Source organism: Miniopterus natalensis, chromosome 4 (genome assembly GCF_054644295.1).
Source record: "Miniopterus natalensis isolate mMinNat1 chromosome 4, mMinNat1.hap1, whole genome shotgun sequence".
NCBI lineage: Eukaryota > Metazoa > Chordata > Mammalia > Chiroptera > Miniopteridae > Miniopterus > Miniopterus natalensis.
In genome coordinates, this window is record NC_142084.1 from 21,505,781 (window position 1) to 21,522,221 (window position 16,441).

The 16,441-nt window shown below is 39.5% G+C and overlaps 1 protein-coding gene across 1 annotated transcript; it reads left to right on the plus strand.

Annotated features, from left to right (window-relative positions):
* The first annotated feature begins 2,444 nt into the window (after window positions 1-2,444).
* Window positions 2,445-16,146, plus strand: C4H5orf15 (chromosome 4 C5orf15 homolog). Its single transcript, XM_016197560.2, has 3 exons — window positions 2,445-2,594; window positions 12,136-12,668; window positions 14,680-16,146. The coding sequence occupies exons 1-3, from the start codon at window positions 2,456-2,458 to the stop codon at window positions 14,809-14,811; spliced, it is 804 nt and encodes a 267-aa protein (XP_016053046.2). The 5' UTR covers window positions 2,445-2,455; the 3' UTR covers window positions 14,812-16,146.
* Window positions 16,147-16,441: the final 295 nt, after the last annotated feature.

Genomic DNA, 16,441 nt, shown 5'->3' on the forward strand with positions numbered 1-16,441 from the left:
ATTCTCACAATGCTGAAGTTAGGATGTCAGCCAGGCTGTGTTCTTACCTGGAGCTTAGGGTCCTCTTCCAGGCTCACATGATTGTGGCAGAATTCAGTTCCTTTTGGTTGTAGGATAGTGGTTCCTATTTCCTTGCTGGCCATCAGCAAGGGGCCTCTCTCAGTGAATGGAGGCCACCTGCATGCCTTGCCATGTGGTCTCTTCCATCTTCAAAGCTGGAACAGAAACTGTCAAATCCCTCTCACACTTCAGATCTCCAGGAATAGCCCCACCCCCCTTTAAAAATAATTTTTATTTTTATTGAGATGTAATTGACATAACATTAGTTGCAGGTGTACTACATAATATTCAATATTTGTATATATTGCAAAATCATCTCCACAATAAGTCTCGTTAACACCTATTACCTCACAGTTATAATTTTTTCTTCTGATAAGAACTTAAGATCTCTTAGCAACTTTCAAATGTACAACACAGTATCATTAATTATGGTTTCCATGTTGTATATTACATCCCCATAATTTATAACTGCACTAACCCTTTCAAGGGCTCACCTGATTAGATCATGGAACAGCCTAACCACAGGAGTGATATATTCACAGATCCCTCCCACATTCAAGGTCAGGGGGTCATAAAAAGGCATGGGTCATTGGGGGCTGTTTTAGAATTTTGCCGTAAGTTTATAATTTTAAAAATAACATAGTGGAAGTTTCAAACATTCACAAAATAGGATAGTAACACCCTACATATACATCTAATTTCAACAAATATGAACTTTTTTTTCTGTCCAATGATACATTTTTCAGGCAAAGTTCCTTTTTACGGATATCTGGAAGTAATTGCAAACAAGTTTCAGGTTTGTTTCCAGCATTTTGTGTAACCACACCAAACCTCCTGGCCTCAGTATTTGTCACATTCTTCATCAGGTTCATAATGACGTGCAGCTGTTTCAAAGTGAACTTTGTTGAATTTGTCCATAGATTATGGCACATAATGAATACTGGGCACATCTCATCAGATGCCAGGTACGGTATTGGTATTTTGAAATGTACAAAGGGCCCTCTGAGTATGAGAGACTACTTTCCTCCCATTCTCAATTAAGTATCTGCCTGTTGTATGCAGCATGACAACATCATATAAAATGCTTTGAGTTGATGACAGCTCACCAGTGAGAGGACTGAAACAATCTGGGGACAAACGGACAAAGTGGACAAAGGAGAGGATTGAGGTGTGTTTGTTATAGAAAAAGGCCTGTTTAAATCTGAGTCTCCCAACAAACAGACGCTAGAATTGAGATCCTTATTCATTAAATTTGAATGGTGGTTTCTGTGCTCGCAGAAGGGAGGGCTCCAGGGGAATTTGGGATGACTTGTACCCTGAAAGCTTTGCAGCAAGGGCACCATTCAGTCTATGTGGGCTTGCGGTGGGCTTAGGGAAACGAACAGATGAATGGCTTCTCAGTTTTCTTAACCATGTAGTGGTTAAGGGCTGTCACCAGGGCCAGATAAATGTTACGGGAAACCAGATTCAGGAGAACACAGGCCCTTGTCTCTTCAGAGGCCGCTCAGCTGGGCCTGGGGGATAGCTGCAGTCTTCTGGGGGAATCACCGGCCCAGGGCGGCGAAGCTGTGGGCACAACAAATGTCTCACTTCATGCAGATTGATCTAATGGAAACTTTTATTATTTGAAGCCTATAGATGTTTATGAAGGAAACAGTCACAGAGCAGACAGACCGAAGCACCGTGCCCTGCAGGGCCTTAAGGCAACTCCCTGGAAGGTTCTCAATCTGCATTTTCACATCCTGGGAATTTTCTTTTAAGCGACAACATTTAAAAAATAGAAACTTATTGCAGGAAACGTGGAAGCTTTTTGCACCTCCATTTCCTAGGCCGCTTCCCCGCTTTCCCCCCAGAATCCTTTTCCCACCGTATACAGTGTCTATTTTACACTACAGTCTCCCTCACAAGAAAACAAACTCCGCAGAAGCAGGGATTTGTTTTGTTTACTGCTGTATACTGAAATAAGAGATCCAGGATTATGGGTAAAGATAAAAGAAAGAAAGCATTTACCTATAATCCCACCCTCCGGCCGCGGCCACTGTTAACGCGCTCCCTTCGCCACTGTCCTGTCCCCTAGGGACCGGTCTGGTCCACAGTTACTCTTCCTTCACAAACGTTTATTCGCTGCACGCTATCCCGTGAAGCGGGGGGCAGGGACAGGCTCGCGCCTGACCCCTCCACCCCCCCATCACCCCCTTACCCCGCCGCCGAGGGGGCGCTTCCCTTCCGCCCAGCTCCCGCCGCCCTTCCTCTCACTTCCCTTCCCAGGGCCCTGCGCCACTCTGCAACGTCATCACGCCGGGACGTAGGGGCCTGGGGCGGGGATGCCTTACGCAATGCCTGACGTCATGACGCAGAGCCTAGCTACGGCGCAGGTTCCGGGCTTGAGTCCGTTATGGCCGCTGTCTCCCTGAGGAGAATGAGCGGAGCCGCGCAAGCGAAGCTGCCGCCCCGGCCGGGCATCCAGGTCCCCGGGGGTTTGGAGCGGCCGCTGGTCCTGACGCTCCTGCTCGCGTCCGCCACCCTGTCCAGTGGTAAAGCGGGCGCGGCGGCAGGGCGGTCGGGGGCGACCCGCGGAGCCAGGGAGAGGGCGCTTCCGAGTGTCCGGAGCAGAAGGCGAGGTCTAGGTGGCGCAGGGGCTCTGCCGGCCCGAGGAGGGAGAGTAGGCTGTCTGAAGGGGTCTAAGGACGTGGGGTCTGTGCGAGGCCTGAGAAGTGGGGATGAGAGCAGCAGGGACCCGGGGCGCAGGGAGCGGAGTGTGCAGATGGGCGTGGAGGGAGGAGTGGTGGCTCGGTCTAGGCTTGAAGAACGGGGGCAATGGCGGTGGTGGGGGGCGTCTCCAGAGTTCCTTGGAGGGGGTAGGTAGTTAGGCGGGTATCGAAGAGGAGGCGGCCGAGGAGATGGCCGAGGTTAGGAGGTGTGGTGTCTATACAGGGTCTCAGGGTGGGGCGGGGGCACCCAGGGGTCATCCAGGACCAAGGTGGGCAGGAGCAGGGACCAGACTGAGCTGATGGAGTGGCTCGGAGAGCAAAAGTGAAAGGGACAGAGCTCTCTTCGGACACTGGCACTGTGAGGTCTGCTTCTGGAGTTTGGTGCAAAAACCAGAATACAGGGGCTTGGGAGGAGGAGAGGAGCGCCCGGAGAAGGGGGATTCTTTTCAACACGGCCCCCTTCCCCGAGTCCTGGGCTGACAGGACAAGCCTGCTTTATTGTAATGGATCCACAGGATTTAAGCACTTCATTAAAAATTTTTTTTTATTACTTTTACTGAGGTGTAATTGACATATAACATTATATTAGTTTCAGGTGTACAACATAATGATTCTATGTTTGCATGCACTTCAAACTGATCACTACAGTCAGTCAAGTTACCATATGTTCTCATACATAGTTACAAAATTTTTTTCTTGTATTGAGAACTTTTAAGATTTACTCACATAACAAGTTGCAAATATGCAATACAGTATTACTAACTATAGTTACCATGCTGTACAGTACCTCCCTGTGACTTATTTTATAACTGGAAGTTTGTACCTTTTGACTCTCTTTACCAACCTCCCGTCCCCCCCCAACCATCAGTCTGTTCTTTGTATCTGAGCTTGGCCTTTTTTCTTTGTCTTGTCTTGCTTTGATTTGTTTTGTTTTTTCAGATTCCACATATAAGTGAAATCATATGTTATTTGTCTTTGTCTGCATAGTGCCCTCAAGTTCCATACATGTCCCAAATGGCAAGATTCCTATATATTTTTTTTTTATGGCTGAGTAATATTCCATGTTTATATATCTAACATCCTTATTCATTCATCCATTGATGGGCGCTTAGGTTGTTTCTCTATCTTGACTATTATAAATAATGCTGCATGATTAAGTATTTATTTTCTTAGAAATGTTACATTGTGAATCAAGATATTGAAGGTTTCACTGAGAAATGAGGAAACACGTAAACCAGGGCCTGAAGCTTAGGGGGAACAAGTCCACTAGTAAGAACTTATAGTGATTAAACAGTATTTTTTGTAGTAGTTCCTTTTTTCTTTCAGGTTAAGACACAATCCTGCTTTTCTCCCTAAATCTTTGAGTTTTCAGATGGAAAACTGAAAGGGATAGTGTTCTTCTGTTTGCCAACGAGGCTGTCTAGCCATTCATTCTCCTACTGAAGTGCTGTGGTTACTAGGGTTCCCAGCAGCACTGAGTGTAGGGCGACTGGACACCCCCGCCCCCAGGAGTGTTTGTAAGTGTGTGGAGAAGGACTGTGGTCCGTTTTCCCAAGGCCCTTCCATCATTAGTAAAATACAATGAGGATTTCCCTGGCTGATGTAGATAGTTAACTGTGTTCCTAAAGCACTTAAGTAGCATGATTATTTTGGTCGTTTAGTCTTCTAAGAAAAACTGACATGTTACTTACATTTCTTGTTAAAATGCTTAAGATGCCTGGTTTGGGGGATATATGGCTAGTAGCTGTAGTTTCAGAAACAACTTTTCCCCCTAAGAGACAGTTGAAAATCTTGTGAGGGGAAGCTTAGAGAATTACTAGGTGTCCTTTGCGTAGGTTTTTATTTATTAGAGTTCCAGAAATATTGTTCCAACTATAGTGGGGCATCTCAGGGATTTTCTTTCTTTTTAAAATTAAATATATATACTTTAAATCAGATTTTTCCCCACTGAAAATAACTTAAATGAAAACTACAATATATGCTTTTAATAGGGAAGCAGCTTGATTGCAGTATAATGTAGCATTTATAAAGCTTTGGCTAAATATTACTGTTTTTATAAGCATGCCTTATGGTAGAGTTGATTTCAAAGTATTACTCTTGTAATAAGAAAATTAAAGTCTAGATAGAATGTACTGAATTCAAGTAAGCATAGGAAGTTAGAAAGTTACCACATCAGGTTTATTTAAACTTATTCCATATTAGGTTTCTTAAGATTTCAGTGGTTGGGTATATTCTTGGCAATCTGTAAGAATTTTTAAGTTTTATGTTTTTGTTTTGATAAGGCGTAAAATATTAATATAAATATTATTTTGGATCACTGGATGATCACCTTATGTCCAAGTCTTACCATGCCATTTCAAAAGTGTCTGTTTTTTCATTTGCCCTTGTGTTGCTCCCAAATGATCACCTAACTTTAATGTGTAATGTATTTAATTTTTTAAGGTAAAATGTGTGAATGGATTCTCAGGGTTCTGTGCATTCTTGTTTGAGAAATATATAGTTTGTTTTAAAAAAATTATTTTTAGCAGATTTATTATTTATTTATTTATTTATTTATTTATTTATTTATTTATTTATTTATTTATTTTAATAGAGAGGAAGCAGGGGAAAGAGAGAGAAACATTGATTTGTTATTCTACTTATTTATTCATTCATTGGTCGCTTCTTGCATGTGCCCTGACTGGGGATTGGACCCACAACCTTGGAGTATCGGGACAATGCTCTAACCAACTGAATTACCAGTCAGGACGATATCGTTTATTTTAAGGCAGTTTTGAAAAGAGACTAGTAGGAGAGAATTAAATTTAGGAAGTTTTATTTTTAAAATGTTAAATTTTAACTAGAGAGGTAATATCAAATAGGAAAGGGTAGAAATGGAACATTTAGAAGTCTAAAAGAATATGCATATGTTTGTAGAAGCTCAACAATTAAATCCATAAAGCCAGAATTATCCCTTTGTTTTGAATACTCTTATCTGACTGGATCGACTTCTCTGTTTTGAAGGAGTAGAGGTCCAAGAGGTTGATCTAATTTGCATCAGGTGTTTTAGGTGAATTCTTAGTTTGTCTTCTTGTGTATTACTTCCAAGTTTTTAGTCCTTGAATAATACAGATTAATTATCCTCCTACTTGGTGCTGGGTATTGGAGTTACAACAACAAATGGGATTACAGTGGAGATATCCTTAGAAGAATGAGTGAGATTTTGCCTGGCCGAGAACTCTGGGAAAAGCTTTTCAGAGGTTACAGTCGATAAAAGATGCAACTTGGGAAGTGATGTGATGAGAGTTGGGTCAAGAACATGGTCGCTAAATACAGTGGTACCTCGGCTTTCGAATGCAATCGGTTCCCGAAGACCGTTCAAGTTCTGAAACGTTCGAAAACCAAGGGATCGACAGCCGACAGCTAGGCCTCAGGATCTTACCCTCAGCAGAAGTCGTGTGGCATGTCCGACTTCCCAGGTGTGTTCGAAAACCGAAGCATTTCCTCCGGGTTTACAGTGTTCGTAAACCGAAATGTTCGTTAACCGAAATGTTCGTCAATGGAGACGTTGGAAAACTGAGGCACCACTGTACTGAATGCCTGCTTTCCGTCAAGTAGGTCTTGGGGACAGAGTAGTTAGGGAGATTAGTAAGAGATAATGAGATTGAAGTAGTGGGGGTCAGATCATGTAGGATCTTGTGGGCTGTTGTAAAGACTTGGAATTTCATTTTTGAGAGAAATGGAGAGCTCCCAGAGATTAAAAAAAATTTTTTTTCCAGATACAGTTTACATTCAGTATTGCTTTGTATTAGTTACAGGTATACAGCATAGTAGTTAGACAATCATATACTTTACAGAGTGATTCCCCCTGGTATTTCCAGTACGCAGCTGGCACTGTGCATTGTTATTACAGTATTATTCACTGTGCTCGATGCTGTACTGGGAGAGCTCCCAGAGGTCTTTAAGCAGAGGAGTAACATCTTCCTACTTAACATCAGCCACGATAACTCTGGCTGTTGTGAAGAGTGGACAGTAGTGGTTAGGATAGAAGCAGGCTGATCATTTAGAAGGCCGCTGTAGAAATCCAGGTGAGATGATGGTGACTTGGACTAGATGTTAGTAGTGGAGGAGTGAAAAGACTTCAAATTCTGCATATATTTTGAAGGCAGGGTAACAGATTGGATGTGGGTATTAAGAAAATGATGAGTCCAAGGTTTTTGGCTTGAGTAACTAGAAAAATGGAGTTTCCATTAAGCAAGAAGGAGAGTATAGGTAGAACAAGTTTTTGTTTTTGTTTTTTCTTTTTGGAGTGGGAAGTAAAAGTGCATTTTTAAGTTAAACTTTTTTTTTTTTTAAATAACTGTAGATTCACTTGCAGTTGCAAGAAATAATACAGAGATCCTGTATACTGTTTACCTGGTTTTCACCATTGGTAACATCTTGCAAAACTGTAGTATAATATCACAGTCAGCACACTGACATTGATATAGTCAAGATACAAAGCATTTCAATCACCATAAGGACCTCTTGTGTTGCCCTTTATAGTTCCCCCACTTCCCTTCTATCCACACTCACTCCTGAAATCCTGGCAACCACTAATCTGTTTTTTGGTTTTATAATTTTGTCATTTTGAGAATGATTTTTTGTGATTGGCTTTTTTACCTAGCGTAATTCTCTGGAGACTCATCCAAGTTGTTTCACATGTCAGTAGTTGTTCCTTTTTATTGCTGAATAATATTCTGTGGCATGGATGTGTACTACATTTATTTAAACGTTCATCTGTGGGGGGACATCTGTGTTGTTTCCAGTTTTTGGCTATTATGAATAAAGCTGCTATAAACATTCAGATTTTTGTGTGAACATAGGTTTTGATTTCCCTGGGATAAATGCCCAGGAGTGCAATTGCTGGGTTATATGGTAGTTGCACATTTAGTTTTTTAAGAAATTGCCAAACTGTTATCTGGCATAGCTGTCCTATTTTACATTACCACTTGCAATATATGAGTGATTTAGTTTCTTTGCATCCTTGCCAGCATTTGCTATTGTCACTTTTTTTCTTTAAAGGGCTCACAGTTTTGTTTTTTGAAAATGTTTTTATTGATTTTAAAGAGAGAAGAAGGAAAAGGGGAGAGAGAGAGAAACATGGAAATGTTGATGTGAGAGAGAAACATCAATCGGTTGCCTCCTGTATGCACCCCAATCGAACCTCTAACCTGCGCAAGTGCCCTGACTGGGAATTGAACCGGCAACCTTTTGGTGCATAGGATGACACTCAGCCAACTGAGCCACACTGCCCAGGGCATATATTGCTGATTTCTGTTTGTTAATATTTTGTTAATGATTTTTACATCCATGTTCATGAAAGATATCAGTCTTTAGTTTTCTTTTTCTGTAGTATCAGGATAATATTAGCTTCATAAAATGCATCGAGAAATGTTCCCTCCTTTTCTATTCTATGGAAGAGATTGTGTAGAACTGGTGTTAATTCTTCTTTAAACATTTGGTAGAATTCTCTAGCGGACCATCTGGGCCAAGGTATTTATTTTTGGGGAGTTTTAAAATTAAGAATTTAATTTCCTTAATAGTTACAGGGCTATTCAAATAATGTGTTTCATATTGGGTGAGCTGTGGTAGTTTGTGTTTTTAAGACTCTGGTCTTACTTAAACTTTCTCTTTTTTTATGACATTGTTCTGGCAGGGGAGGGAGGGTTGCTTCATATTACTGCCAGATAGAGGTAGAAATCTTCATTTGTTACTTTTGGGCAAGGGTGGGAGTTCTGGCTCCCCTCATGGTCTCCACCGACATAATGGTGGGGTGGCCTTGTTACTGCTGGGAAATGGTTAAAGTCTTGACTGGTCACTAGGCCTCCTCTGACACTGTCCCATTGTGAAGCGGCAGGTGCACCTCATTACAGGCTGGGGAGGGTGGACATTTAAGTTCCCTCCATGACCTTTGCTGGTGTGAATGTGAGTGGTGTTTACCTGGAGTAGAGTGGTCATTGTCTAAAAGTCTTCTTTCTTGCTAGGCTGCCTCTCTTCTGATCTGGCTAGAGAGAGTAGGCTTTTTGTGGGCCCCTTTTTGTCTCTACCTCTTGGTGTTTCCAGGTTGCTGCTGCCTTCTTCAGCGCCAAGTCTGCAATACCTGAAATAAAAAGAAAATCCAGGGAAGTCACCACTGGGTCATTTCTGAGGCCCTAAGGTCTCTAACACTTTGCCTATTCTCTTCACCTTTCAGAGTCTTCTTATGTTATGTATGTTGTGCAGGATTTTAGCTGTATTTAGCGGGAGGAATAGGGAAGAGTATGTTTACTCCATCTTCCTGGAGGCCAGAATCAGAATTCATTTTGGACGTGTTAATTTGAAGGTCAGACATGTAAGAGGAGATTTCAAGTAGGCAGTTGGATTTATGAGTCTTGAGTCTGGTAGTTCATGGAAGTTCTCTTCTGATCATTTCATTTTTCTCAGAGAAATTAGGAAGTGATGTCATCAGTTGAAAGTGAAGACAACAAAGAAGGTGTTGGAAGTTTGAGGACAGAGGAAAATGCAAATGGTCTCCTAAGGGAGCAGTAGGGTGGGTGGACTAGGAAAATATGGTGTAATTGTCAACAGCATTACATGTACACTTGAATTTTTGGCATTGAATTTAAGTGAAATAATAACAATGGCATGGTTGTATATTTATTTTCAGCCATGCTCAGCTGCTTGGTGCAGATGGGAACTAGTCAGAGAATTTGATTTAACTTGGGATGTAACCTCACCAGATAAGTGGGACAAAGTGAGCAAGCAAGGGGGAAGGGAATTGAAGGTGTATGTGAGAGGGATAGTGGCTGGCCACAGAATTGAATCTGGGTAAAGAGCGACAAGAATGTATTGGGCAAGGGACTAAAAAGGTGGTAGGATCAGAGAATTGTGGTCCTGATGGATTCAGAATACCAGGGATGAATTCGAAGGATAGGAGGTCATGTCAGTGAGTGGGATGCATGAAATTGAGATTCTGGAAGAGTTGTGATGATAGATAATGACCGTTGACAGTGAGAAGTTAGGGTAAGGGGCAGGGATGGCCCATAAGAAGAGAGGAGGTCAAAGATTTTGAAATCAAGACCAGGAGTATTTCGGCCCAGCCGTCATGGCTCAGCAGTTGAGCATCGACCTATGATCCAGGAGATTGCAGTTTGGTTCCCGGTCAGGGCACATGCCCAGGTTTCCGGCTCGATCCCCAGTCAGGGGCATGCAGGAGACAGCCGATCAGTGACTCTCTCATCATTGATGTTTCTGTCTCTCTCTCCCCTCTTCCTCTCTCTGAAATCAATAAAGATATATTTAAAAAAAAGAAAAAAATACAGAAGTATTTGGGTAGAGTGAACTCAAGCCAGAAGCTAAAATCATTGAGAATAAGGGATCCTAATGGGGAATTTTTGGACAATGGTTAGTGGGTGATAGCTGATGACAGGAGAATGAAGGCTGGGGGCGTTTAGGGAGGGAAGTGGGAGAATGGTCTGGAAGGGGCTCCACCCATTCTCCCGTAGAATAGTTCTCCCTCCTCTATACTCAGTGTACAAGGATGTGGGAGAAAAAAGAACTATTAATTAATAGGGCTGCAGGGAAAGTATGTCCTTAAGGGAGATTCAGGTTTCAGTTATTAAAAAAGTGAAAGGTGAAAGAAGGGATTTGCTGGTGAGTGACTGAATTCTAGAGCGCAAGGTGGAGGGGTTTGTGGACGCGGAGGGGGTGGGAGATGGGGACAAGTTATAATCATTCCCACCCCTTTCAGCTGTGTCCTTTCAATGTGCATGACTGTTCCAAAGGTCAAGCATAGAAAAAGAATTGTTTTGAAAATCAAGTCTAGTTTGTTGGCTCCCAGTTTTAAAATTTTATTTTAAAACATGTTTTCCCACACTTTGTCAGGAAAATTAAATGTATCAGAGAAACAACAATTTGTAAATGCCTGAATCATAACTAAGTTGAGGTGATAAATGTCAAAATCTTTTAAGAAATTTCCTGTTAATAGTTTTCTGAATAATGCACTCAGTTGTAGTCCCTGTTTGTTTCTTTTCTTCTAGTGAAAAATTTGAAGGAACCAACTGTTGCAACTGTTTCAGGAGAGTTTTACTAATCACTCAGTTTTTTACTAATTTATTAAATTTTCTGAGATTCTAGTCAGTCCAATTTTTTCTATATGAAATGGATGATACACAAACCAGAATGTATTCACATAGACAAAGAGTTTTCTGTTAGGTTGTTCATTTGTGTGCATGCACACCTGGTTTTGAAAGCCCAGGAACGATTTGGTTTAATCTTAGTCCTATAAACTATTTTCCTTTACTTTGATAGACTTAAAAATATTATGTGAGTATTTTTAGATCTCATGTGACATTTTTAAAAAAGTATAATGGATATTCTTGAAGTTGTTCAACAGATACTACATTAGATTGTAAATTAGAAACACTGTTAAGTTTCAGCAGGCATGCCTCTGAACTTGTGGTATATAGAGTTACTTCTGTAAATAATTTAACTTTTACTTTAGTAAATCATGCTGAGTGGGTAGGGGCATAGGGAAATAAGAGCTTGTATGTATTTGGTGTCATTCCCATGCCCAGATTGCCTTCCTTAATCTTTAAAATAGTCTAGTTCACACTTTGTTTTAAGCTCCGGTTTCCAATATTTTTCCTTTAGGAGTTTTCCCTTTCTTCTTCCTAAGAATACTTAAAAAAAATAAATAAATTGGGGAGGTGGGGATCTTCCAGTTCTAGTAGCACTTAGAAATGCTGTCTACATTAGCTTCTCTTGAATTTGTTGTATTGTGTTGAAAGTACTTACGTTCAGATTTCTTTTTATTATATTTATTGGGGTGACATTGGTTAATAGGATCATATAGGTTTCTTTCACAAGAGCTGTATATTGTACTGTGTGCCCAGCACCCAAATTTCATATCTAGTTTGTGATCTACTTGAGCTAGGATCAGCCACTGCTTTTCTGTTCTGGGCATGGGGTGGAGTCTGGCTGGGCAAAGATTACTGAAGTCCAGTCCGTTCGTGAAATGAAAACAGAGGGGTTGGGTGAGAGCTGTGCTTAGACTTTGCCAGTGTGACCTAAAGTCAAAGTCCCCTTTATTCTTTGTTTTTTTCTTTTGTTGGCTGGGTAGGTCTTCCTTGCTGCTTAAGTTGTTACTGTCTGGCAAGGCAGTTGTTATCTGATGAATAATTGACTGACTGAAGAAAACTAACTGATTGCTGCCTATTGAAGCTTATTAACTGAATCTCAAGAGCAAGATATAGGAATTTAGCAAAGAGAAATGCTTAGTAAAAAATTTAAGTTAAAATGCTTCTAGCTTAATAGATATAAAGCCAGAGATTTCCATTTAATGCTTTTTATTCACTTATTTTAGCACTATTACCAGCTGCTAACTCACTGAGCGAGACTGTACCCGAGGAAGATGTTTCTACTCCAAATGTGAGTGCTGTTTTAACAGATGAAAAACAAACCAAACCTCCTATTTCCCAAACCAGCACTACTCTCCTTCCCACAACTAGTACAGAGAAAAGCGGAAGGGCATCGGTCTCCCCTCATCCCTCACCTACTGCTTATTTGTCCCAAGCGGAAGCTGATAACAATGAAGATCCTAGCATAGAAGAGGAGGATCTTCTCACCCTGAATAGTTCTCCTTCCACTGCCAAAGATACTCTGGACAATGGTGATTATGGAGAACCAGACTATGACTGGACCACCAACCCCAGGGAGGATGAGTCCAGTGAGACGTTGGAAGAAAACAGGGGCTACATGGAAATTGAACAGTCAGTGAGATCATTTAAGACCCCATCCTCAAATATAGAAGAGGAAGATAGCCATTTCTTTTTTCATCTTATTATTTTTGCTTTTTGCATTGCTGTTATTTACATTACATATCACAACAAAAGAAAGGTAAGTTTGGGTTTTTCAGCCTCTTTAGTTGCCTTTTAATATCTGAGTTGTACTTCTTATTAATGCTTCTGATGATTCAGGGTTTTTTCTTTAGTCAAGTTTAAAATGGTAAAATATTGAGATGCCTAATCAGTTTATAAATCTGTGGTATATTTTAACAAATTATAGTCAGAATTCTTTACTACATGTGTTTCTAAGAAAGGAAATAAAATTATTTTTTAATGAGCAAAAGCCAAAAACCCTGTGATTAAAAAAATTTTTCTTTAAAAAATTTACTGATTTTAGAGAGAGAGAGGAAGGGAGAGTGGGTGTGAGAGAGATTTGTTGTTCTATTTATTGATGCACTCATTGGTTGCTTCTTGTATGTGTCCTGACTGGAGATCAAACCCACAACCTTGGTGTATCAGGATGATGCTCTAACCAACTGAGCTACCCCGCCAGGGCAAAATGCCGCGATTAAAAAAAGTAAAAGGTTTTATATCTTAATTTAACATTGCTATTTCAGTGGGAATACTTGTGGAGAAAGATTGTTAATTTAGTACTTTTAATTAATCAAGCATTTAACTTAGTGATTTTTTAATAACTTTTCCCCTGGTTGTAAAAGTTTATTTTAGGGAATTCAGAAAACAAGGAAAAGTATAGAAATGAAAATTTAGGCTTCCACCCAAAGCTGAGTATTAGTAACATTTTGGTGTATTTCTGGTCTGCAAATGCATATGCAATTCAGACATATATGTGTATATTATAATTTTTAATTTTATTTTTTGTATGTTATAATTTTTAAATGAATTTGATCTCATGTAGAGTTCTGTATTGTGCTTTCTACCTAACGAATAATAAGCATTTTCCATTATTATTAATATTCTTTAAAAACAAGATTTAATAGCTACATATTTTGTTTGAACATTTAGATGATTTCCAATATTTGGTTCAGAAATAATGTTGTGATGAACATTTCTGTACTGAAATTGGTTTGTTAGATTCCATGAGGCAAAGGAGGAATAAAGAGGACTGAATGACCCTTGCTGGGTTGCTTGGTTGAAGTGTCGTCCTTACACCAAAAGATGGTGGGTGTGATTCCTGGTCAGGGCATACACCTAGGTGGTGGGTTTGATCTGGTTGGGGCGCATATGGATGTGTACAGGAGGCATCCTGTTGATGTTTTCCTCTCACATCGATGTTTCCCTCTCTCTCTCTCTCTCTTCCCCTCCCTTCCTTCCTCTCTCTAAAAAGCAATAAACATATCGTAACATATCCTCGGGTAAGATTAAAAATTTTTTTTTTTTTTTTTTGAAAAAGAGGACTGGATGGATAACTTAGTGTAAGGGTGCATCTTGGCACTCTTAGTCTCAGAGCTGAACAGTTAAGCTTTTCAAATACTTAAAGGGAGATCCAACACGCAATGTCCTTTTAATACTTACTGGTCAGGAAGTCTCAGATTTTGACTTTATTGTAACTTGCTTTGTGATTCCTGGCAAGCCACCTTTCCCTTTGGGACCTTGATTTTCTCACCTGAGAAATGACAAAACTAGACCAGATAATTTCAAAATGCCTTCCAGCATTGAGAATCAGTGATCCTAAAATCCTTTTGGTTATTTGTGGTTTAGTGGTCTATCACTAGCTTTGTAAATATTTGTAGGTGGACAAAATTTTGAATGCCAGGGATATTCTATCTCACTGTTTAATGTTGGGCCATCTCTGTTATAAACACCTTAGGGGACTTGTTAAATAGGTAGGTTCTTGGACTCCAGTGCAGACTACTAACTCACTCATCTCTGAAGAGAGAGCCCAGGAATCAGTCTTTAACAAGCACTCTGTGTACATTAAAATCTGAGAAGCACTGTCTGGCCTTGTTTACAAGATGGAAAACAAAATAGCATTTTTGCTGTTGTTGATATTTTACTTTTCGTATTTGGGAACCTAGGGAAAAGGTATTTCACTTGTTATAAAAACTTTTAGCATCTCCTCCATTTTTTCTCATAAATGTCTAATTTATTTTTTCTTATTCCAGATTTTCCTTCTGGTTCAAAGCAGGAAATGGCGTGATGGTCTTTGTTCCAAAACAGTGGAATATCATCGTCTAGACCAGAATGTTAATGAGGCAATGCCTTCTCTGAAGATTACCAATGATTATATTTTTTAAAGAAGTGTGATTTGAGTTTGCTTATTATGTAATTTTATTTGCTTGACTTTTTATATGATATAGTGAAGATTTTTGCCATAGGCAATTGATATTAAATGAGAGGTGGGTCTCTCTTTATTTTGCCTTGGTGCTTTGGAAATTAAATGCCACAAACAAGGAGTATATAATTTTTTATCTACACTTTCAGAGGTGAATTCAATCAGTTGGCCAAAATGTGGAGCATTACCTGTTACTTTTTATTGTTTTAGATTTCTTTATTGTACTTCTGGAAGTATTAGTGATGCTACTTTTAAAAGATCCCAAACTTGTAACTAAATTCTAACATATCTGGTACTGCTGACTCAGATTCTAGTTCTGCCATCCAAATACTTTTTTTTAAGGATACATTTGTTTGTGCTCTCAAACTGTAATCTACAAGGATGTATGTAATAATACTTTGCATATAAGTAAAGTATTATTTTTCTTCTCCAGGAAAATTGCTTTGGATATTTTTAGATAATTTAAACATAATTTAAGATAATGATACTACTCAATCTGACCACAATTTTAGGTCAATTAATAAATGTGTCTAGAAATTCTGGCAATAGAATAGAGACTGCAGTTTGCAGTGGACATAGGTAAAATGTTACAGAAATAACACTTTTGGTTTGAATTACTGAATTAAATTTAGAGGTAGAAATTGTGGTAAAATATTAAATACATGTACAATTGCTTTTAGTTAGCAATTGATTATAGCATGGGTTCTTCCAAGCTTTCAAGCAAGGGGCAGAGTTTAAAATTATATCAGATTTTTTCACTTTATTATTTTGTAGTAAGTTTGAATAAATTTTAGGGGCCATTATCGCTTAAGTAATATTATATATAGGTCTTTCAAATTAAAATTAAATCTGAATGAAGTTGTATACATAAAGAATATATGTGTACACTGATGTTTTCTCCCACTGTACTTTTTTTTTTAAACAGCAACTGGAAATTATTACTGTATTTTATTTCAGCCTATTGTAAAGAACTGATCAGTGTGTAAATATGTGATTTGAACCATGTTTGATTTACAAGTGTCACTACCAACTTTTTAGAAAAGATAATCCCTAATGTATGTCAAACACCCACTCAAAAAGCCAGGGTGATCGAGTGGGCGTGTGCTTTGTGTAGAGATAGGAGGAGCAGGGCAGTCCATCACTTCTCTCAGTGGACAATTTACTGTTCTAATAGGGAAGGGAAGCACAATGGAAATACACCTGAGCTGTTTTATTGCAGTAATTTTTTTCATATCTGAAATTGTATTAATATTTTGAATAAGATTTTAAAAAATAAATGGCAAAGATATCAATCCATGATTTTATAAATGTGTTTCATTTTAATGATGGCATGGGGTCCTTCATTTGGATAGGGTTAGTGCTGTGTCTGGGGGGAAGCTAAACTGACTAGCTTGCTTTTGTTTGTTTTAACAGTAGAACTCCGCCTCTACAAATTCCACTTACTTTCAAATCTTACTTTAGGTCCAATTTACCGCTAAGTACTAAAGTTGGAATCTATAGCAAAATAGGATTGCAAAGAAAAATAAAGCAGTTAAATCAATGTGTGCTTTCTGGCGTGCTGGCCTCCCTGTTGTCTCCCTGTTGAAGGCTCC

What these genes read in the sequence shown, in the direction of transcription:
- C4H5orf15 (XM_016197560.2), top strand. Translation starts at nt 2,456, where the DNA reads ATGGCCGCTGTCTCCCTGAGGAGAATGAGCGGAGCCGCGCAAGCGAAG. An exon ending in GTCCGCCACCCTGTCCAGTG is followed by an intron (nt 2,595 to 12,135) that starts GTAAAGCGGGCG and finishes CACTTATTTTAG; the next exon opens with CACTATTACCAGCTGCTAAC. An exon ending in CATATCACAACAAAAGAAAG is followed by an intron (nt 12,669 to 14,679) that starts GTAAGTTTGGGT and finishes TTCTTATTCCAG; the next exon opens with ATTTTCCTTCTGGTTCAAAG.